The 17,637-nt window shown below is 39.1% G+C and overlaps 1 protein-coding gene across 4 annotated transcripts in view; it reads left to right on the top strand.

Annotated features, from left to right (window-relative positions):
* Nucleotides 1–17,637, top strand: part of pdlim5b (PDZ and LIM domain 5b) — a 36,127-nt gene that overhangs the window by 15,966 nt on the left and 2,524 nt on the right. The window contains exons 4-10 of one of the 4 annotated variants that reach the window (XM_061734164.1): nucleotides 8,757–8,790; nucleotides 10,853–10,875; nucleotides 11,698–11,724; nucleotides 12,056–12,210; nucleotides 12,901–12,928; nucleotides 14,701–14,864; nucleotides 16,617–16,797. In XM_061734164.1, the coding sequence (XP_061590148.1) occupies nucleotides 8,757–8,790; nucleotides 10,853–10,875; nucleotides 11,698–11,724; nucleotides 12,056–12,210; nucleotides 12,901–12,928; nucleotides 14,701–14,864; nucleotides 16,617–16,797 (612 nt within the window). Of the gene's footprint in view, nucleotides 1–8,756; nucleotides 8,791–9,531; nucleotides 10,053–10,852; nucleotides 10,876–11,697; nucleotides 11,725–12,055; nucleotides 12,211–12,900; nucleotides 12,929–14,700; nucleotides 14,865–16,616; nucleotides 16,798–17,637 lie in introns of all 4 variants that reach the window. The other 3 variants (XM_061734165.1, XM_061734163.1, XM_061734162.1) reach the window with 3 other exon arrangements.

The raw sequence follows: 17,637 nt of genomic DNA, 5'->3' as shown, positions 1-17,637 counted from the left end.
TATTATTAGTGTTATATTGAATTAGAATTTACATAATCTGAAAATGAGGTGGTCATGTTCTGCTAATTTAAAACTGTTCGTTACTAATGCCCCTGAGATCTTGTAGGGAGTTAGGATATAATATAAAGACAGGAGTAAAATTGTTTCTTGCACAGTGGCATAAATCTTAGCAGAAAATGTTTCTGACAACAGTAAACTAGCTGTAATAGCAAGCCATCAGATTTATAATGATACACATTTAAGAAAGTGGATTTTGATGCAAAGCAACGGCAATAATCTCAGTGTAGTATTGCATTTTAAACTTTATTTATCCCTTTAATGCAAGTAAACTTCACAGTTGCTTTAAATCCAAGTGAAACTGTGTTGCAGAGTTTGACGCATTCCTGCTAGATCAAATGACAACATTTCCTCAGAGAGTGAAGCCCTAAATGAATATTTTTAACACTGCATTGTTGTGTATGAATGGTGTACACTAAATAGAGAAGAAATGAATCACTTCATCTTGATGTTAGGTTATTACAGAGAAGTTCCTAAACTAATCGTTACCACATGTTGCTGGTGTAACATATGGGTCTGCAGAAGACATTGAGCTTTGCATCTCTTCGTGCTGCTCTTCTGTTCCGGTCTTTAGGCAGATGTATAATAATCAGAGGCCCCTGAAGTTATTAAACCCCAAGTGTCCCTGGTGTGTATTGAATTATTAAAATGATAGCAAACGGAGATCAGACTATATTTTTGAATAAAGAAGCTGTCAGTTTGAAAATGGCCAGAAAAAAAGTTTTAATGCTTACAACTTGAACTGAAAATATGTGAAAAAAACAACAGAATATGTTGGACGTGGCACAATTATTCACTGCACGAGAAAAGTTTAAAACCAAAATCACACAGAATTAATGAAATTGATTTTTAAAAGATGGTTATACACAAAAATAACGGAACTAATCCGGTGGTTACCTACTCAAGCAAAGCAGCTTATTCTGGATTTTCTCTCTGGGGATTGCCACATAGGATCATCCTCTTCCACATATTGATTTGTCATAGATTTTACATGTGCACACTTGCCTTGTCAGCCATCATAAAGTTTTGAATAGTGGCTCTCGAACACTCTTGTATGAATATTTTTCTTAAACCTCGTGCCTGCCCCGCTGCGATTGATTTGGCATGTTCTGTTCTGGTGGAAATGGTTGCGAATCAAAGGAGTACTAGACCCATTTGGCAAGAGAGAATTTTCATCAGGTGAACGAGTACGGCTGGTCAGGCTTCTTTCTGACGCAACTTTCAGCGTTTATTCGGCCTTAGGACCCAAACCATGAGTGGCTGGGATACTGGTGCCTACAGTTGTCCTGCTCAAGGACAACTGTAGGGCATGGGATCATCTCAGTGACCTTCAGGTGGGAGTGCAACACTTAAGTAAACAAAATAGTCAAATAAAAAAACACAAATGTTGTAGATTCAAATCCTTAAGTGAACAGTTAAGGTAACCATATTTTAGACCGTTGAAGAGTAGCTTTTGTGTCAGTCAAAGACAAATGGAGCCAAAGCACGCATACTGTTCAAGCTATAAAACATGTTGACGGCAAAACTCAAAGTCTGGTTCACTCGTCCTGTCATTCCATCACCACATCAAAGGAGAAAGGAGTCTGTGCACTTTAATCGTGGGAAAACCATCTGAAAATAGTCCAGTCCCACAGCTGTGTATAGTCTTTTGTGGGTAATGGATGCACTATGAAACATCAGACATTCTGGTCTCATAGTACATGTAAACTACATCTAAAATCACCAACCAAACAACAAAAGTCTTCATGTTCCAAATGACACATGATTGCAGGCTGCTTGGTTTATGGCTTCAATTTTAGAGACTGGTTTGTGAATTCTTTCACTTCATATATCTTCTTTGGAACACATAGAGTATATAAAGGTTATACAGCGTCCGTGGTACTATTTGCGATTGGAAATATCAGATTTTAAAATTGCAACTCTCTTTCAAAGTAGACACCCCTTTTTTACATCCACTTGATTTATGGTTTTTCTGGTCACTGAGAAAAGTGCTGTTGTCATAACATGACAAGAATGATGAGAGGCGATTATTGTGAGCAGAAGTTTGTCCATTGTCATTTTGCCATAGTTTAAATTCCTATAACGGTGTGTAAACATGTATTTATCTATCAAAATGTAAAAAACAAAAAGAGGAGTGTTTATTAAAACTTGAACCATCCATTCCAAGAGATAACCCTCTGGAAAGGATAACACCAGCTTCATTGCTTATTTCTAATTTTAATTATTGGGCATAACATGAAAATGAAAACTGTTAATAATGGATATAGTTGACTTGGTAGGTTCTGTCTTGTTTTTGTTTAACATTCACTGCAGTTCCTTTTTCCTGTTTCCAGGTAAGAACAAAATGCTTTCATTTAGAGAGGAAATGAACCCTGGAAGTGCCCATCCTGTTGTTCTGATATGCAGAACATCAGGGGCAGATAACATGGAGTTTGAATTAGCAGTGCTGTCATGTGGCTTATGACAGGGAGGGTAGATGTGAAATTCTGCCTATTTGGTGTTCAGAGCAACCTGAGCAAAGCCAAATGGTGTTGCAGTTTTATGATTGTGACTAGATCAGAACTAGGAAGAGTGAAGTAATGAGATTTAACCTGGCTGCTTGACTGTCGGATTCAGTGTATTTGATTAGGATTCATATTATAACTTTGCACATATGTGTAGATAAGATATTACTCCCCGATTTACTCAGAGCAGAACTTGTTTCTTTAAAGTTCCTCTCTTGGAGCCTCCTTTTTGAGAAAAAAAGAAAAAAAAAACAATGTTAACTCTGTTGCTATGAGCTGACATTTTCAGCTAATGTTATGCTTTTTGTTCTAATATAATGGAAATGTTGTTGCTGTGCAGCTAAAAGTCCCCAGTAGGCTGCGGGAAGCACTCTTAGGAAACTATGATAATTGATGTTTATTTATTGACATTGAAACATGGAGTGCAGTGCAGTAAAGCACCATGCATGAGAAGTTGTGGCTGCTCGCCTCTGGTTCCAAAACCTCAACGATAACCCACACAGTTAGCCATATGGTGCAACCACGTTCAGATTTTTTTTATTTTTTTTTATTTTTTATTTATTCATTTTTCTATGAGGCATTTGGAAAGTTGTAAGTACCTGTCTGCTGCATTAATAATCCTGGCTGATGTACAGATTATTTGTTCTTGACTATTTTGTTTCATTAGCTCACAATTACTAGTTAATTAGTGGTAATGAAATATAACTGCATTAAGTAGTTAGAATTTCTCCTTTTGTATATTTATATATTCATGTATTGCATAACTTCAGATTTATTCCACTAAATCTAAACCTTCAACTGCTAGACTGGATTCAATCAGCAGACAGGCTTGTATATAGCCACAGCCACTTTACACCCAACAAGATATGGTGAAACGGGGTGAAGGACAGGACAATCCAATTCAGCTCGGAGCCCCTGCTGACTCCTGGCTGCTTTTAACCAGAAGTGGTGTGGTGGTCAGAAGAAAAATAATCAAACCTGGGGGGCTTTTTACATCGCTTGGACCTGCAATAGAGAGTTATAAACTAAGGGTAGTTTATTCTGTTGTGGTTGGTTTGATTTAACCTCAGCGATATCCTCACATTACCCTACTTGCTCTCTTCTTCAACCTGTGTCCCGGACAACTTCAAGCATTTGAATACAAATCTGAATATCTTATTTGCCTCCTGCAATTAACATCTTCTGTTATCTCCAAGGTGACCACGCACCATGCTTATCATGCTCACAATGAGGAGATGTGTTGTTCAGAGAGAGGGACATGAGAATTAATGGCATGGATCCCTTCTGTCAATGTAACACGTGACTGCTGATGTGGATGAGTGCACACAAACGCCAAGCGTACATGCAGGGCAATAAACATGTTGATGTTGTGTCTCTGCAACTGTCAGCAGTAGCAGCAGGTCATGCAAGTACGTTGATAAGCATTTACTCTAGTGTAGCACGGCTTGTTTCTGTCACAGCTGTAAATCTTTAACCTTGCTTTGAGAAGTGCTGCACTGACTTTTTCCAGTGAAATGTCGCTGCACGCCCTTATTGGCATCCACAATTCCCTCTTCAGAGAGGCCATATCTTTTGCAGAATATCATAGGAAACAAAATAACATGAGGAAACTTTTTTTTTCCTTTTTCTTCTTCCCTATAACTAATGCCATTTCCCTCTTCTGGAGTTTAATATTGATTTTTTTCCCCACGATTTAGTGTTTGTTTTCTAGTTTTATTTATTTTATTGATGTAGTGTTAAATCTGAGGAATCAGACTGCATTTGACGGTCTTCTCACATCCCTTAAAGGTTTCACACGCGTTAATGTAAGAGTTCAGTCTTGGAATACTGTAACCTGTGCATGACACTCATAACGTGTATGACATAAACTGATCCTCCGCATATCCTCCAGATATCTTATGACATCTGCTTACATTTATTTAGAGTACAGAAACTGTAGCCAGGGATTAAGGCAGCAATAACAAGGGGATTATAAAGAAAAAAGACAGAGACAGCTGCTGGCAGCCACAGGGTTATTGCGGATCACATAAACATGTTTCTATAGAACTTTTCCACAATCTTTTGTATTTTGCCTCTAAAACTGTGGCTGAAATGAGTGTTGGAAAAATGAAATGCTATTTGCATGTAAGCACTTTTTTCTCCCATATGTAAGATGGTTGGAGCACAAGCTGTCTCTGTTCACCTCTCCATCATTCAGTCAAATGCCATATGCCAGACTGTTTCTCTTGGCCCTGAAAGAGACAGAGCCAGCGTGGAAATGCGTCAGTGTGCTTCACCCCCAGGTTTGTTCCTCCTCTTAACCTCCTAATTCTCTTATAGTGTGTCTCTGACAGGGTGGGTACACAGGGAAGTCTTTATTGACGGAAAGCGGACTGTGCATTTTTGCTTCAAAATCTTCTGCTGATCCAATATTTATTCATCTATCACAATTTTTGTTTCATTTTCTTGAAGTCAGTAGTGTATAAATATGGAGCATAGACCACAAACTTGTAGATATATGAACATATTATCTAATAAAGTCAGGATCCTGAGTGGTTAGGCAGGAAGCAGCAGACGTGTTCTAACTGAGCCATTTCATCATCAAGGGAAGGATTCCTGCAATCTATGATAGTCTGACACACCCTTAAATACTTGCCAGGCAAGGCAACTTTAGATGCTTTTTTTTGTGTTGAGTTCATTTAACATTGGATACAATTTAATTTGAATTTGACAAACTTTATACAATTTCTATTAGTGTGTGTGTGTGTGTGTGTGTGTGCGTGTGTATTTTATTAGATGGTTTTGATACATGCTGTAACGCTGCTGACACTTAAATGTAATTGAATATAAAGTACAAAACCTTTGAAATATAATGAATCTGAATAAGAAACTGGCTTAACATTAAAATACTCAAGTACAAGTTTCTTTGTAACGATGTGAAAATGTTCTCCCACAATTTGGATCTGGTTCCCGTTTCCATTCACATCCATGTCCGCCGGTACAGAAAGTACCAACCCGACTGCAACGGTGTGGATTTTATATGATGACTTATACAAGAGCCAAAAAGGCTACAGAGTGTTTAACAGTTTGGTCAAAAACAGAACAACATTTATTTATAAACGTTCTTACTCCACTGCATGCCATTTTGGATGTTTTTTATTCGTACTATTCTGGTTAGACCTCCACCTATGTTGCATGTTTTGTTCCTCTGGTTGCTTTTACGCTTATCCTATGGTGTCTAGAGGCAGTTTGTTTCACATCTGTTGGCACTGTTGCTTATAAAATCAGTCAAAAACAGAGTAACCAGATCCATTTTTCTCATTGAAGATGAAAATATTAATATAATATTGAATTATTTGAATCTTTTTTTTACTTAAAAGGGACAAGTACAAAGGAAAATATCAGTAAAGTCTCTGTACTGATGAGCTACATTGTATTTAGAAAATTCAAACAAATCTGGAATTTGATGCCAATAACACATTTAAAATAGTTTTGCAAGTGGGATCCGTGTCCACTCTCGCTGAATATAAGGTTTCAGATACTCAGCAGTCTGTGGTCATCAATGTCTGTATTTTCTCTTCACGATGCACCCTACATTCTCACTAGAAGACAAATCTGGACCGCATACAGGCCAATGCAGTTAACACACACCGCGTCTGTGAAGACACTCTGTTCTAACTTGTGTAGAATGAGGTCTGGCATTTTCCCGCCTGAATAACCACAAACCTCTGCGGATCAAAGGGTCGCCTCGATGGAAACTTCTTCCTCTCCAGCGTTCTAGTATCCACCTCTGCATTAATCGTACCTTCTCACCTAAGCAAGTTACCCACATATGCGTCATGTCATCACTGAAGCTGGATTTTTGTACTTTTTGCTAATCGCAGCCTGGAAGGTATTTTGTTTTCTCCGATACACTGAACTCAGCCTAAAAAGAAAGCGAAACGTGGACTCATCTGACCACAGCACACGTGTCAACTGTCTTCCAGCCCACCTGAGCTGAGCTTTTGCCCAGAGAACCTGGCAAGTGCTTTTGTTCTGAGCTGATATATGGCTTCCTCCTTACGTAATGCAGTTCCAGGCAGCATTTCTGGATGCAATGCCGGACTGCGTTGAGTGACAACTATTTTCCGAGGTACTCCCGAGCTCATGTGGCTATATTAATCATGGTGGCATGATGGTTTCTCATGCAGTGTCTCCTCAGGCCTTGAAAGTCAACGTGTGCGTGCGCGTGCGTGCGTGTGTGTGTGTGTGTATGTCCGTCCTCTCTTTGTTTGCTTTAATGATTAATTTATTTTGCTTTTTCAGAAGTGTGTAATTTACAACAAAATTACGGTTTTTTTTTTTTTCAAATACTATAAAACCCCTCATACAGTAAGACATATGAGTTGACAACATGACATTATCTATTTACATCAGGATTGACCTCCGTACTTCAACAAAAGATATAAAAATGAGTGAATATCATGAGTGATTTAACAGAACAAAAGTAGAACCGGCTACACGGAGAGCAGGACTGCGGCGAGCCGAAGCTGAGCAGATGTTCAGGGGACCACCCTGGCAAGTGTTTGTTCAGTTTGCTTTGGGAAAAGATAGACGGAAGGGGGAATCCGCCCAGCTGCCCCAGTCGGGGACACTGATAGTAGATGCATACTGTCTCATTATAGACTGGGCTCTGTTTGACTCGGGCCCTGCTCGTCTGATCTTTAGACCTCTCCCTGTTTTCCCTGGCACTGCTAGGTGTCTCTCCATAAGCAATTACAATAATACATGAGGGTAGGTCATTGGAAAATAAGCGGACTGAATATTAGCTGTTAGGTGGAAAACTGTAAATGGAGGCATGGTCACAGATGACATCAGCATCTGGTTGCAGAGCGGGGCTTTTTAACAACCTGGTTTTAGGCTCAGTTATTCCTCTTCGTCTCTGTCAGAGAGGAAATGTGTGAGTTTGTTGACTGTTTTTCCTGATACGGCAGACGGCAGAGACGGGAAGGGAGCCGAGGGACATACCCTTGTGCCTAGTCCGGAACCTGGTGTTCTCACTCAACGTCTGTTTTTTTACTTTTATTCTAGTTTGTTTTTAAGAGTTGTGAGGGACACATTACCTTTATGTCTGCTCCACATACAGGACACATTGTCCTCTTCTTGCATTTTAATTTTATGCTTCTCCAGCAAATCCTTACTTGACAAGGATTTATTTTTGTAAGATACTATAAGGAGGATTGTAAATGTGATATGCTTTCAAAAATGATCAATACACCAATGTTTTTTTTAAACATGTCAAAAATCTTTAGCAAACTGTTCACTACAGCATTGAAACAAAAAAACAAAAAAGAAAAGATTCATTGCATTTTCTTTACTTTTTATATCTCAATAATAAGATGATAAAGAACAGATAAACAGGCTTTTCTTTTGTCGTATAGGAGTTACAAGTGTGACAGCTGCTTTGTTCATAAGTGTAAATCAGATTCATCCGCACTCTGCCATTATCGACATGGATGCATGCTTTAAAATGCACCGTGGTGTTTCTTGAACCTGAATGTCGCTTGAGATAACTAATCCCGCACTTGTAACTTGATGATGTTTTTGTTATTTATTGATTATGATCCATTATCACATAGACCTAGATCTGTCATTTTAACATTAGGGCAGTTTGGTGAATCTGTCTGACCTGCTCACTCCCACAGGCAGAAGGATACTAATAGGATTTCCGGGAAGTTTGTTTTGAAATTGTGCCTGATTTTGACCTTTTTTCTGGATTGGATTACTGAAATAAAGGAGTTGCACTGTGACCTTTATGCAGTAGAGCAGTGATATTGTCACAAGTTTGATATGAAATAGTCCACATTTTGATGTGTTCCAACTTGATTCAAAGTCGAACAAACATTACATAAATGAATTCCATATAAGTTACAACAAATAGGTTAAAGCTTTAGTCATCTTTGGGAATCTGAAGTATTTAAAGTTGGTGGTTCTGAACTCATTTATACATTTGCGTTGTGTTCGACTGTTCTTGATTAATCCCATCTAAACCAGAAGCCTAAGCAGGACCTTTTAAACCACACACAGCTAAAAGAAAACAGCATTTGGCTGAGAAACATACAGCTGTTGTTGAACGCTAATTCAACCCGGATTTCAAACTGAAGTTTGATCTTCAAGCTAAATATATAAAGCTCTTGTCTGATATGTGATTATATAGCCCTCTCTCTGTTTTCACAGACCTCCGACCATCGCTACCGATGAAGTGCACAAGGTATGAACAAAAACATTCCTGTATTTCAAGTTCAGCTGAACTCCATTTATTTATTTTTAAAGATGCTTCGAGCATGCACATTTTGTCTTTCTGATATGTCAGAACGCTAGCAGGCTTGACGTGTCTGATCTTGCACCATTTTAGAGCACCTTGTTACAACCAAAAACGGCCAAAAACGTAATAACGGGCAATAACGTAATAACTGCCAATAATGTAATAATTTTGGCCATTTCAAATGTAATAAAGCCAATAGTGTAATAATGTGCCAATAATGTAATAAAACTTTTGAGCCAATAACGTAATAACTTTTTGCCGATAATGTAATAAGGCATTACATTATTGGCTGGTTATTACGTTATTGGCCTGGTATTAAAAAAAACCTTTCATAATGTGATGCCTTATTACATTATTGGCAAAAAGTTATTACGTTATTTCCTCAAAAGTTTTATTACATTATTGGCACATTATTACACTATTGGCTTTATTACATTTGAAATGGCCAAAATTATTACATTATTGGCAGTTATTACGTTATTGCCCGTTATTACGTTTTTGGTTGTAACACACCTCCGTTTTGAATTCACTGCTAAAGCTTTCATTCATTCAGCAGAGTGAAAATACTACTTGTTTTTTGTATGAATGCATTGTGCTTGTTAGAATGCTGGTGTACACGCACGAGTTTTTTTTTTCTTGTTGTGGATTTGCTGTCTGTGCATGTTGTTTGTCTTCACCCTCATCCAGGATGCACCTCAAGAGATCATTAAGCCTGTGCCAATCACTCACCCCGCGCCGAGCACCGCATACACCAAGCCACTAAGTCAGCCCACTCCTGCATACAACAAGACAGCTCGGCCGTTTGGAGGGGGCAGCGGTGGGGTGGTCACCTCTTCTTCCCCAGCTTCTTCCAAAGTTGCCTCCATCCCCTCCGAGTCATCGGCGTTTACACCGGCTGCCCCCTCTCAGCCCCCGCAGCCTCCATTTCCGCTGAAGTCCAGCGTCACCCCAGATTCGGCTCCAGTAAATTCAGTCCCCAAAACCAGCCCCGGTCGCTCTGCTTTCACCTCACCGTCTGCCTCTTCCTCCTCATCTAACTCCTCGTCTCCAGCCAGAGTGACAGCCCCCTCTTCCAATTCTAACGTCCCACAGTCTTCCGTCTATAACACACCTATCCAGCTATACTCCAACGCCAATGCTTGTGAAGTGGCTATGGGACAGAGGCGAGGTCTTTTGGAGAGTCAGGGACTGTCAGAGCATATCAATGGGTAGGTATCACTCATCCAAACCCAGATGTGGCAAATTTTCTTTTTTCTGCAGGCTCAGAAGTTGCAGTTGACAGAGGCTGCAGATTGGCAGACATTTTTTGCGGTGCAGTTGCTCTGACAGAACGCAATAACAAAAAATTTGAATATCCCGTTCTGATCTTCCCTTTACCTCATGGCCCATTACACCTCACCTCAAAATATGTATCTCATTTGAAAAAGTAAACAGTGGCACAGCCCAGCGTCATCTATAATTTCACTCAGCTGCACACAAAATAAATAAGAGGCTCACTTTACATCTTGTTTAAATCTTGTTCAGGGCAACTGCATAGGGAGCGCAATCTTGATAACTTCTAAAAGATGCCCATCTATCTGTAATCTGCCCAAACGGCACTCTGGGGGGTAACATTTGTTTCTAATATCCCTCACCCTTCCAGGCCTGTGCTTCTAGGGACCTCATACAATTGTCCACAAAGCTTGTAGGAAATGTCAAAAAGTGAGGAAAAATGTGGTAATTAACAGTTCTCAATAAGTTGAGACTACTTTTACTTTCTTACTTTCTTAATCTATCTTTTCTCTTATTCCTTGAAGCGCCAGCTTCTGTAGGTAGAGTGTACTGGCCTCAGCATGTGTGTGTGTGTTTTTGTGTCCTGACCTGCATGCTTTCCATTCATTGGTTTCTGTTGTTTTCTCTTAAGAAAGTGGGGGTTGGACTATATTTTTCCTCTATACTGGTTTCCTCTATGTGCATTCTCCATCTTGATTTCAATACGTCTCCATATGTCCATGTTCTTTACCCACAGGAGGATGAAGACACAAAAATCAAGTTAGTGCCATGAATGATAACATGGCTGCTTCAGTAGCCATCTAATCATGTGATATGTGATTATAGCCTCCACATCTCTCGAGTTTGTGATTACCAGAGGCATGCTTCATCTCTTTTGAGTTAACCCTTACAAACCTTGCATTCCTGCTCATCAACTCACAAGAGAAAGAAAGAAAGAAACTGTTAGGAATCGGTGCGTGACCCACCAGAGAACACCTGGGCTCAGCTCATAGTTCATTCGTCCTCTCAGGTGCTGCCACTGCACTAGGCAGTGTTGTGTTTTTATGCCCAGTTCTTCCAGGCCCGTCAGCACACTCACACTCTTTCCTGCAAGGCCACCCAGCTCTGCATCTGTTTGGCTTATCTGCTAGTACTGTCAGTGTGTTAATTCAAGGCCAGTCAAGTCAATGCCACTATATTCTACTTTGGCTAAGAATAGGCCGAGTTGTGCCTTTTTTGTTCTTTGATCATGCACATAAACATTCTTGCACAGTCATGCTGGTTATACATGCTTGAGTTTGTGCCAATAAACGAACAGTTTGTGAATGTGCGTGGACAGTAAGCAGACCATTTGCACACTCTAAATATTTCTAAATATATGTATCCTGCACCACTGTCAAATTACTTTTGGAAGAAAGTAAGCCCCTTTTTTTTATATTGGAAGAGCATTACTCCCCCCTTGTGGTGCAATGCATAATAACATTAACAATAACAATAGCAGCTGATTTAATCAAATCTGCAAATTTAATATTGCTTTTACCAGGCTAATTTGAATGTACTTTGTGTTTTTCTACTTTCGATATTCTTGTTGCTCACTTGCAGAACTCCGCTTCCAGTGAGACCTAGGAGGTAATTGTAAATGTAATAGCTGCTAGGTCATATTGTAAAACTTGTATTCATGAGCTGCACTTTTGATTGATGTGCACTAAATGCAGAACACTTGTTTCGTAATTTATGCGTTTTGCACACTTTATGTGTTGGTTGCTTTTATACGTATTACTTGGACTTGTTTTGGACGCGTTAGTCTGTTTCGACCAAATCCTTTTATTTTTATTTTACACTGTTGACCTCAATAATTATTCGTAACTGTTTTGAAGGTGATTTTGTGTAGTGAAGATCTCCTCAATGCCTGTTTTAAAACACAGAAGTTTACCATTTCATGGTTGCTATGTCTCTACAGGAAACCCGCCGTGGAGCCTGAGAATAGTGCATCCCCTCTGAGCGATTCCAGCAAGAAGCGTCTGATTGAGGACACGGAGGACTGGCACCCGCGAACCGGAACCTCACAGTCTCGCTCCTTTCGTATCCTGGCTCAGATGACTGGCACGGAAAATGGTGTGTGCTAAGCTTTTTATATATATGTGTGTGTGTATATATATATATATATATATATATATATATATATATATATATATATATATATATATATATATATATATATATATATATAATTTTTTTTTTTTTTTTAATGGGATTGAAGTGTTCCTGAGCACTGTTAAAACCCCTCATACTTTTCACTTTGCAAAACTTAAATCACCTAGCCTGGATCTGCTGCCCTTCCTGTTCACAGCCACCTCCACCATTACATAACGTTCTGAACTATTCACAATGCGGCATTCCTTAGCACTGCCTTTGTATTTTTGTCTCTTTGACAATATGACTATTTAAACTCAGCTACACCTAACATTTCATGTTTCCATTAAATCTTTTAGAGACATTTTACAGCTTTATGTGCACACTCCTATTCTGGCTTTCCCTTTTATCTCTTAAGATTTAATCTGTTTAGATGCAAAATAACATTTGCAGTATATGTTTGCCTCCGTTTGTCAGTGTGACGTTAATCTTCCCCATGTTTATTCAACTTTGACCTCTCAGGGAACAGACCTAGATGTCTTGTCATAATTTTCTTGCAGAGATTACACTCTTTCATGTTTTCCTCTTAATGTATGAGCCCTTTGAAGCTGAAACACAAGATCCAATTGTAGCTGAATTGTTATATTTATGTCGCTCCTTCTTTTGTTTCAGAGCAAAATCTTGAGAACAGTGGAAAGAGGTGAGTGCTTGGTGGTTTTTTAATAATATAATTTAATTTTGTGCCTGCAGGTAGTAATACAAGTGTTCGAGTAATGTAACGTTATGACTATTTCTCAATCGTAGGGTTCCACATTCAGCGCCTGTCCTCAAATATTAATTTAAACATGTCTAGAGGCATAGGATTTGGAATTAAACTCTGATTTCCTGAGTGCTCCCAGACTATCAAACCTAATTTGAGGATGGAAGATGGCAGGTTAGAGGCAGTTATAGAGTCAGCAGAGGCTGTCATTGCTGCTGCTGTTTTCAGTTTGAAGCTGGTTCGATCCAAAAAAACCAAACTGGTTGCTGCAAGTTAAGACTTTCATTTCTGTGTTTCTTCTCCTGTTGACTTTTACTTTGCTCTTCCTGTCTTTTAATCATTTACCTTTTCCCTATGTCTTTCTTGTTTCTTTAATCCTTCCTTATGGGACAAATCAGAGTGAGCAAGTTGGACCCAGAAGTAATAGGACACAAGTACAACCAGCTGAGAGACTGGCATCACGATGTTTCAGCACGAGTGTTAAACGTGTAGAATAGCAGTGGATTTATTACTTTAACGTGGGCAACTTTGCTTGAAACAAACCCCCGTGACTCACATTGTTGTAAGGTACATTTTATTTTGGCGATGTCTGAGTATTTTTCTTTTGTAAATGAGCTGCATGTTTGAAAGCAAAAGTGTATACAATTAGATATTTAGTGCATTGTTTTTTTGTAGTGCATATTTTTGCCTTTCAGAGACACGTTGTATAAATCTGAGCCTTAGCTTTCCTCTATACTTGTTTTCTTAAATATTCTAAGTATATCTGTATTTTCCCTTCCTTTTCTACACTAACTAAAGCTGTTTTGTTTGTCAGCTTTTCATCATTCTGCCACAATAAACTTCTTTTCTGCATTTTGCTCATTTCTCAATCTCCTTTACTTCTTGTCTGGTAAGGAAAAAAGCAAACCTGGCATGTGAAGAAAAGAGGTTAAAAATACCCACTTAGTACTGTTCAGAAACCTGCATCATTTAATATGAATCACTTCTACTTTCTCCAGCATTTCTTAAAACCATCCTTCAGGATGGTCTATTTCTTTTCTTTATAAGTTTGATTAAAATAAAACAAAGTGTCCATCGCAGTTTTGCTGAGCAGGTGTGCATTTGATTATTGGTTGGAAACTTCTGACTATATTTTGAAATGAAGTGAGATTTTAGATAAACCTGTGTATATGTGGTGGTCCTAGCATTGAAGGAACACTTATAAGTAAATACACTAGAAAGACTAATGTCCTAATTTTCCTCTGACATACACTGCAACTCTGTTTCCACTTTGTACTGCCAGAGGAAATCATATCATTGCTGTGTCATCATGTCCCAGAGTTTCAGGAGAATGAAAGCAGTTATGTTTAATAAGCACCGGTTTTTATGGCATAACCACCAGCAAATGTTTCCTTTGGTCATTATCTCTGAAACCACATGAGGAAATGGGTGGCAGTGTATATCCCTATGCCAAGGTTTGACATATATTAAATAAAGTTCTTTTTTTTTGGTTTTCATTGAAAGAACCAAGCTGGGGCTGACCAGCTCACAATAACCAACTTATATTTAAGGTTTAGTCTAATTACTTGCACACTACTACTGCAAGATTCCACTATTTATAGCACAGTAGCAGGGAGCAATTTATGCAGCTGTACAGTTTAATGTGTATATGTGCGATTGTTTTTGTATGTAGTGACGTTTAGATTTATATTAAGTTTGTATCAATTCCCCAGTGAGCCGGTTGTCAAAACCACCCCCACCATCCACACATCATCTGCAGCCAAAACATATTCCAAAAGTGCCGCAGCGCCCAGAAATGGCAATGTTGTTCCTGCTTCAACATTTAAGAGCCCTGCAGCACAGAACAAAGCATCCTTCCCCCCTGGAGGTCTCTCAGGTACAGTTTTTTTTTCTTTCTTCAAATTCCTCTTAAATGATGGTTCTTCTCGCTCAACGTGGAGTGCCCAGTTTTCAATGGGCTGTTACATCTTTTAGCCAACAGAGGGCAGCTTCATTCCTCTATATCAGTGGTCCTCAACCTTTTTTTCAGTGATGTACCCCCTGTGAAATATCTTTTTCAGCCAAGTACCCCCTAACCAGCGCAAAGCACTTTTGGTTGTAAAAAAAAAGACCTAAAACAGAGCACTGTGCCATCAGTAACTGATTTATTAAACATAAAAATATTGCTGCTACGCTTCAACCACGACTCCATCGTTGGTCCAAGTGATTGACAGGTGAAGCCAGGTGGCATTTGACAGGTTAGGTGGAACAATCCTGGTGTGGGGGATACTCTGCGGTTTTAGGATAATAAGTTGAATAGCCTACTCCTGAAGATAGAATTAATTTTATGAATTTAGACTTATATTTTCCTCAATTATTTATGAAATATTTATTTTTAAAGGATTTTTGCATGGATGCTACTTTTTAAATATTTAAAAATCTCACGTACCCCCTGGAGTGCCTTCACGTACCCCCAGGGGTACGCGTACCCCCATTTGAGAACCACTGCTCTATATCACTACATCTAAGCTGTAATATTTATAGGAAGTTTCAATATCTGACTGTAAATTGCTTAAGATTATGGGCTCTATAAAGATTAGAGGTATTATCTTAACGAGCTGAAATTATAAGCTTTCTCCAGGGTTCCCTGAGCCAAGTTTTGTTGAATTAAGAATCAGGGATTTTAGTTTGTATGAAATCTGCTCATGAATTAAAGCCATCCCTGATACGAGACCTTGAGCTGGTAAATGCAAATATTTGCTGATAAACATTAGTCGGGTCAGTTGTAGCAACATGAGTAGAAGATAAAAGTGAGTACTTTTAGGGGAACATATGCTCTTTTTGCCCCCACTTGTTTTTTTTTTTTTTTTGTTTTTTTTTCAGAAATGGGAATGACAGCAGCCAAGGACACCACAGTTCTCTTTTGGCTGTTATATTTCAGATTAACAAGCACTTGAGTCATGTAGACAAGCAGGTCTCCAAGGAGGCTGATTAAGGGGAATCCGCTACACAACCTTTTTATTCATCACTTTATTTATTCTTTCAATAAACTAATAACTGTCAGCACCCATTTAAAAAGTCATCTGAGCACTGAAAGCAGGAGCACTTTTGTATGTTGAAGTTACTCTTTGGACTTTCAATATAAAAGACAAAGCTAATAAGTCAACCCTTTTACGTAAGGTTAATTGTCTTAATGTGTCTCTGAAGGTTCAGGTCTGAGTCCCTGACTACACCCAGATTTCGAGTCTTATCAGTGATTTCTAGCTGTAATAACTGAAGCTGTGTGGTGAATCTTAAACACTCTTCTTTTGGTCCACATTGAAAATTATGACACATCCACTCATTGATTTGTTTTATACATCTGCTCAACGTTCACTGTCACCTGGTGACATTGTAATGTAAAACTATGTGTCGTTCTCATAGTTATGATAAAAAAAATTCCTTTCGGGATTAATAAAGTATCCATCTATCTATCTAACTTGTCATTGAGCTGGCATGCTCAAAAACTATAAACACCCTGGTGTATTCTGTTTTGGAAATCACTAATTAAAGAGCAGTGGAAGAAAATCATAAATATTGTGTTCTGCTTTTATTTTTTACTTTGGTCTCTTGCTTTGGACACTATTAATTCATAATTGTATTGCTTCAGGTCTTCCTAAGGTTGGTCCAACCCCTTCATTTGGCAAAGTTGCCAATCCTGCTTCAAAAGGTCCGGACCGCCCCACTCCACAGCCACATCCCGAGGACCTCAACTCTCTGGTGCAGCGGGCTGAGCACATCCCAGCTGGTACACGCACGCCAATGTGCTGCAAGTGCAACAACGTCATCAGGTACAACAGAACAACTGCATTCAAAGGACTTTGGAGCACTTGAACACACTTCACTGATTACACAATTCCCTGATTACACCTGGGATCCCGGATCTCTTCAGTCCAGTCAAGCATCAGAAACCTGGGGGTGTTGTTCGACTCATCACTGTCCTTAGAGAGACATACAAGAGAATTCAACAAAAATTGCTTTCATTATCTGAGGAACATTTCAAAACGAAAGAATATTGTTTCATGCACTGATTCAGAGATCGGACATCATTTTAAATTCTTTTATTTCTTAAAGACTTGACTATTCTAACTCTCTTTTTACTTGTTTTAACAAGCGCTCCTTAAACCATCTGCAGATTGTGCAGAACGCAGCAGCCAGACTTTTAACTGGTGCTCATAGATGGCATCACATTACCCCAACATGATCCTCTCTGCACTGGTTGCCAGTCAAGCAACGCATTGATTTTGAACATTTTTCTCCTGACTTTTACAGCTTTTCATGACCAAGCCCCAAAATACATTTGTGATCTTTTACCCCTTATTCCTCAGTTCGTTCACTTCAGTCTTCAGATCAGAACCTTTTATCCAGAGCCGCCGCAAGGGGTGTGCGACCCGTGCGACCGCACGGGGCCTCGCGCCCCAGGGGGCCTCGCGCTATGGGCGTTTTTTTTTTTTCGTTTTTTTTTTCGTTTTTTCCATTATAAATATCAACAGTCACGTTCCATTACAGACCTAAATGTGTACTAGTCTGTGCATATCAATAAATATATGTGTAATGATGCGCGTGTCTGTTGTTCAATACAACTGATCAGACCAAGCGCAGACACAAGCTGCTCTGATCCAGACGGGTGG

This window comes from Cololabis saira, chromosome 11 (assembly GCF_033807715.1).
Source record: "Cololabis saira isolate AMF1-May2022 chromosome 11, fColSai1.1, whole genome shotgun sequence".
NCBI lineage: Eukaryota > Metazoa > Chordata > Actinopteri > Beloniformes > Belonidae > Cololabis > Cololabis saira.
This window is presented reverse-complemented; position numbering and strand designations above follow the sequence as displayed.